Source organism: Panthera leo, chromosome B1 (genome assembly GCF_018350215.1).
Source record: "Panthera leo isolate Ple1 chromosome B1, P.leo_Ple1_pat1.1, whole genome shotgun sequence".
In the NCBI taxonomy this organism is placed as follows: domain Eukaryota; kingdom Metazoa; phylum Chordata; class Mammalia; order Carnivora; family Felidae; genus Panthera; species Panthera leo.
This window is the reverse complement of record NC_056682.1, coordinates 110638179-110644366: the sequence shown is the minus strand read 5'-3', so window position 1 is coordinate 110644366 and position 6188 is coordinate 110638179. Positions and strand designations below refer to the sequence as shown.

Genomic DNA, 6188 nt, shown 5'->3' with positions numbered 1-6188 from the left:
CCCCCTTATAAATCATAAGAGACAGATGGCAAAATGGAGAAGAAAAAGGAAAGAGAAGGACGGGACAATAGGCATTGTGACGAATCTGGGAAACAGAACAAAGTGCACATCAGAGAGGGAAAGTTTGGTTTGACAGGTGAAATTCCCACAGCCCGCAGACAGCAATGGGAATAAAGCAGATGCCAGCCATTGCAAATCTGTGGATAATATTATTACCGGTAAAATCATTCAGATGCTAAGATACATTTCTTTCTACTCGACATTAACATCTCTATGTAGAAGCAAAGGTGAAGAGATCAGAGGAACCAGTTGCATTCCCCCTGGGAGATTCACACGCACTGCGCTGGGTCCCTCTGGTGTTACAGAGAGGGGGAGGAGCGTCAGTCCACTCTGCAAACTCTTTAGACTGGCCACCTTCTTTGCTTCCCAGCATCTTTTTAGCCTTAAGAAACGCCCTCCCCCCCCCCCCCAACTCTACCATCCTCTTTGACAATAAGCTCCATCACACCTTCAATAAATTAGAGACCGTCTGACGGAAGGAAACCCTTGGCCAAGGAATGCAGCAAACAACCCAGGAGTCAGAACGGCTACATCTGCCCTGCGAAATGAGATGGTTTCCAGGGCATAGAAGTGGGGACAGGAGAGGGGTGGGAGGGCTTGGTCCAGGACAGGAAAGGGAACCCACTAAGGCCTGGCGCGGGTAGCAAGGATGGCAGTTCTAGATACAGTCCCTGACTATGGGGAGGTGAGGTGCGTAGCGGTGCTTGTCGGGAGGTGGGGGCTGCCAATAGTCCATGTCAGAACCAGCCGGGCTGGCAGGAGATAAAGTGCAGCTGTAGGGGGAGGTGGAGTTGGAAGACGCCGAGGAGGACGGCGCCGGGCTGTTGGTGCAGCTCCAGGTGGAGGCAGGCGACGGACTGTCTCCGCTGCTCAGGGAGGCGCTAGCGCTTCCCGGACTCAGCAACACGGTCTCGGAAAAGAGCGCCCCCGGCAGGCCTCCGCCGCCACCCCCGCAGTGGTCCGCCAGGCGAAGGGTCTCGGTAAGCGCCCAGATATAATTGTGGGCAAAGCGCAGGGTCTCGATCTTGGTAAGCTTGGCGTCCTCCGGGAACGTGGGGAGTACCTCGCGCAACGCGTCCAGCGCCGCATTGAGGTTGTGCATGCGGTTGCGCTCACGGTTGTTGGCCTTCAGTCTACGGGTCTTCTTGATGCGCTGCACGGTCTCGGCTGTCTTGGCGCCGCGGGAAACGGCCCGCGCCCTGGAGGGGCGCCGCTTGCATTCATGCACCAGACCCAGCAGCCGCGCTGGCCGGCAGCCCTCAGCTCCGGCCGACGGGCCGCCCAGCCCCCCGGGCCCGGCCTCGGCCCCAAGCTGCCGTCGCGCCCCTCCCGACGCGCCCAGCTCCTCCTCTTCCTCCTCGTCGGCGCTGGACGACAGTGGGGTGAGGGCAGCCGAGGCGGGGGAGGCCGAGCCGAGCAGGACCAGCACGTCCTCTTCCTCCTTCAACTCCAAGGTCTCGGATTTGACAAACATCCTACCGGGGAGAGCGGGGAGGAAGAAAGAACCAAACGAGATGTAAATACAGGAGCAGAGGCACGTTCTTGGTGCCAGCGGGAAGTACTCCTGCGCGCACCCACGAGGACTGGTTCGGAAGGGCGGCACCAAGGAGGAACGTAGTTAGGGAAGAGACCCCGCCAGTGCTCTCCAAGCTCAGGAGAGCCCCTCGTTGTGTCCCCGCTGCCAGCCAACAGGGTCCCGCCCTCGGCTGGTCGACCTCGCGGCTGTGTTCCCGCCCGGAAAGAGACAGCAGCCCCTGGGACAAAGATTCTGTGCCTGCAAAGGGTGCTCGGACTTGGTGGAACAGAGTGCCGGAAAAGAGTGCCGGAAACACCCTTCCAAGTTGGAAGACACCGGCGGATACTTACGTAGTTCGCTCCCTCAGCGCGTCTCGGCGAAGCTATTACTTTGGCGTGTGCTGCGATTCTCCGCGCTGCCGGGAGCGCAGCGCTGCGTCCTTCTCTTAGCGTGAAAGCGGCGGATCTGGCGCGGCTCCGCGGGGGACCTCTCCGACTGGCGAGTTTGCCAAGAGCCCCGGAGGCCGCGGCGATCCGCCCGGGTCTCGTGTGTTGTGGTGGTGGTGCGTGTCTGTCTGTCAGTCAGTCCTCGGCCGTGCAGCTCCTGGCACGCGACTCCCGGGCACTCCAGTTAAAGCGAAGCTGCTTGTGGTTCAGTGGCTGCGTGTCTGGCACACGACTCTCCTTAAAACCCCTTATATACCACCAAGAAAACAATCAGATCTGCCCCCGGGGCCCCCACCTCCCCCCCAACCCCTGCCGCCGCCTCCTCCTCCCCCCTGTGCAGGCCCCCCTTCTCCCCCGCTTTTCCCTCCCCCGGCTTATTCTTTTCATTGCATTATCATCATTCATTTCTTTCTCTTTCTTCACCCACTTCCCCCCTCCCTGGCCCTGCCATCCATCCTCCTCCTCCCATCGCCCCCCGCCTCTCTTTTCCCCCTTTATCTAATCAGCATAAAATGGTTCTAAAGCTCCTGTTGGAGCTCGAGGCTGCGGTCGGAGCGGCTGAAGCCGCGGTGGCAGCTTCAGCTCAAGCTGCGGCTGTTGTCGCCGCCGCTGCCCATTGTGATTGGTGGCTCGCGCTCGGCTGGAGCGTGCCGCTAATTTATTAATGAATGGAGGTCGCGAGGCGCAGCTGGCCAATCAGGGCGCCCCGGACTCCGGGAGGCCTGCGAGCCACGCGCACCGGAGCCCGCTCCCTTTCAGCAGCTCATTAGGGGCCGGGGCGCCGGGGGCCGTTGGGGAGACGGAGGCTACCTCCCCCCGCCCCCGTCCTTGCGGCCGCACCCCACCCCCAGCTCCGGCGCGCGCTCGCGCACCGCACCAGGCGCTGCCCGGCCTCTCAGCTCCCGGACGTTGAGCTCCGAGGAATTAGTTAATGGGGGTCAGAATCTCGGGGAAAGCAGCAACCCTCTGGTGCTACCCGGCGTCTCTTGGCAAAGCCTCTTAGGAGCTGTACCAAATAGTAAATTGTTTTAAAACGCACTCATTTGGTCACGGGAGGAGTGGGGTGTGGGTGGCGAGTTGTGGGCACATGGTGGGCAAACGTGTTTAGGTTCCAGAGAGAATGGCGTAGAAGGGTGAAGGAAGAGGACGTTGGAAGATTCATCGAGGCGTCTCCTAGAAGGGGAGATCCAGTGCGGGAGCGGTAGATGGGCTTTTAGAGGATGTGAGAATAAACGCACTCACAGGTTAAAGCTAAAAACCCTCCTCATTTTGCCGGTGACAAACGGAGTCTCCGGGAACCGACACAGGTTCTGTCTGTTCGTTTGCTTTGTTTTGTTTGTTTTGTTTTGGGGTTTAACCCCGCTTTACGGCAGAGCCAGACAACAAGGTGGCTTCCTTGCAAGGGTGGCAGCCAGCGGAGTGGGAGGAGCGGCCGACCTGCAGCGCCTGTGAGCGCCTGGGCTGAGCTGACATTTCCGTGACCTCTGCTCCGCGCTGGGGGGCGTTGTAGGGACAAGGGGCCCGTCCTCCCGATACTCGGCGCTTTTCAACGGAAAAATAGAGCCGAGGGCTACTGGACTTCGGAGGGAACTTGTTCTGAATTGCTCGTCAGCCCGCCCTCTCTCCTCCTCCCCCACGCTCACGCCCACCCTCTTGTCGCCTTGACTGACTTTTCTTAGAGACCGAACCAGAGTCCCTAGAAGTGTGTGTGCCGGATGGAGCGTTAGACCGTGCCAGAGTAGCTGACAAGAATCTGGACTGCGGTAGATAGGAGAGGAGTCCCTTGAGTTCCCTTTTGCAAATTCAGTTTAAGCAAGGCGTATTTGGAACGGTGGAAGTTGAAAAGTGACAAGAGAGAAAAGATTCTTGTCTGCAGGTCTCTGTGTCACTCAGGTTGTGGGAATTGGAAACAAATTTATTTCAGAGAAGGGCATGATGAAAGCGGTTGTTAGTGTTTTGGCATGGTTTCAATTTGTTTTATGTTTTCTGCATGGAGTAACAGCAGAATTGGAAGGTGCAAAGTAAAGAAAATGAAAATTAGAATCCCGTGAAAGAGACTTTTGCCCACTGCAGCCCTCCAACCTCCAGACTCCCTTCTGTCTTGAAATGATTTGAAAACTGCCACAATTTTCACTTTGCTCATTGATATTTGTGTTTCGCCTCTCTTCCCCTTGGAAAGCAAGTTCCCTACGCTTAAAACCATTATTTCTCCAGATGCCCCCTCAATCTTTTCAGAACAGCTTGATTTCATGTGTTAGCAGTGCAAACATTTATAAAGAAGAAAGACACTTTCAGTCTCCAGAATACAGCATCTGCCTCTCTCACACTTCTTCGGGTCTCTGATTCTGGATCATGAGCCTACAGAATCAGAACTTCATAAAAGAGTTTGATCAAGCAGAAGATAGGTCAGTAGTAAAAGTTACCAGAAGTGCTTTACTATGGTTGCATGTATATCTTAACATTATTTTGCAGGTGATGCTCACTGATACCAAACAAGTGAATACTCTTCGCAGTCCCTCTAAAAGAAAGCCTTCAAAGTCATGGCTAGCAGGTCAAGATTGAAGGAACACAGGAACACTGCAGTGGATGCAAGATTTTTGTGTTAATTTGAGTGAAACAGAGGATGAGAATGCTGGGTTCTGAGGAAACGATCAAAGACTGCTAAAAAGAAATACTGGGATGATGGGAGGAACCACGCACGGAGTGTCAGTCTTTAGATAGATACATCTCATGTAGGAGTTGCCCGCAAAGAATGACAAGCCAACTGGTTAATGTAACAGAAAGCAAAGGAAGGTTTATCTCGGTATCAGTAGAAACGTACCCTTTGGACAGGTTGTTGTAAAATTTTGGTTTGGCTAGAAAGTGCTGGGTCGATACGATAAAATATATTTGGGTGAAGAACAGAATCAGAATCCAGTTAAGAAGCTTAAAGGAAAATCTGGTAAATCTTGTATAACTCTACACAGAGATCAAACTGGGTCTAATGCTTAGTGCTAGTGAAACACACAATGGATTTCTTTAGTTGATTGTTAACAGCATTTGGGTGTCTGACTTCCCAGCTTTTATGTTCTCCCAGGTTTTATGTTTTTATGATGCACCGAAGGGGTGCATGCTTTCTCTTGTCAAAATCCAAACTTTCTACACCGTAAGAAGTTAATAATACATATTTAAGCATGTTCTGTGCAGATATTTAGTAAAGATAAAATATCATGAGGGTAAACTGCACATTTTGGATTCCAGAAATTTCCTTCAAAAGGGAAAATTCTGCGGAGAAACTTAAGGTTTCAAACATAGACGTAAATCAGCTTCTAATCTTTATAAATATAAGGATATCATGGAGTTCATAGAATTTTATCTTTAAAATAAGGGCTTCTTTGGGTGTATGCAGTGGTGTATCTTAGATTACTGTGCAAAGTACAGAGTTTTTAAAAATCACCCTTTATATCATCTTGGAATTCTAAGAATTTTGGTTGTATGTTTGTGTTATAGCTTTCAAGAGAATCGTCACTCAGTAACAGAGCACTTCTGGAAATATTTCCCACTATGAAGAATATTATTTTTAAAAAGAAAAGAAAAGAAACAACTCCAAGAACAGTCTAACAACACTAGTGAAAGTCCAGAAACCAACCATTCACACTCAGTTGCAGAATTCTTTTTGTTCAGCATTTTGCTCAGTTTTGCTGAAAGAAAGAAATTTTAATTTGTACTCAGATGTGCGAAGACGTGACCGACGCCAAATATCCTTAGCTGGACTCTTCTAGCACTCTTTTAACTTAAATAAATTCAAGAGGCACTTGTGTGGTCTAAAAGATTGTCCAGATGAAACGAGGCTGAAATGTTATGCGAAGGGGGAGGGGAGCGCGTGAATAGCATCAGTGAGGACGGTGACCGAGGGCCGCTCCTGTCCACTGCGTGAACTGTCCTGAAGGGTCAAACTGTTCATCTTCAGCCCTTCTTTCAGTGTGCAATCCTACTTTAAGAGAACAAAAGCTCAAAGCAGGCAGTTATCAAGAGATGGGAGCACAATGATTTAAACTCGTCCCTAAGCCTTCGAAAGAAAGGGGGTCGAATCGTGTAGGGAGAGAAAAGTGAAGTAAGGGGAGGGGTGAGAGGGTGGAGATCTTTAGAAAGTCTTTGTTGCCTCTAAGAAGCTTGAACTTTGAGGC

General features: G+C 52.0%; 1 protein-coding gene and 1 long non-coding RNA gene across 2 annotated transcripts; one reads left to right on the top strand and one right to left on the bottom strand.

Annotated features, from left to right (window-relative positions):
- Nucleotides 1-488: 488 nt before the first annotated feature.
- Nucleotides 489-2264, bottom strand: NEUROG2 (neurogenin 2). Its single transcript, XM_042933937.1, has 2 exons — nt 1927-2264; nt 489-1535 (listed from the first exon to the last, which is right to left on the bottom strand). Exon 2 carries the CDS (start codon nt 1532-1534, stop codon nt 719-721), a length of 816 nt encoding a protein of 271 aa, XP_042789871.1. The 5' UTR covers nt 1535; nt 1927-2264; the 3' UTR covers nt 489-718.
- A 594-nt stretch (nt 2265-2858) lies between these two features.
- Nucleotides 2859-5593, top strand: LOC122217034. The gene is made up of 3 exons (XR_006201261.1): nt 2859-3040; nt 4258-4427; nt 5512-5593. It is a non-coding gene; the product is annotated as an uncharacterized LOC122217034 (long non-coding RNA).
- Nucleotides 5594-6188: the final 595 nt, after the last annotated feature.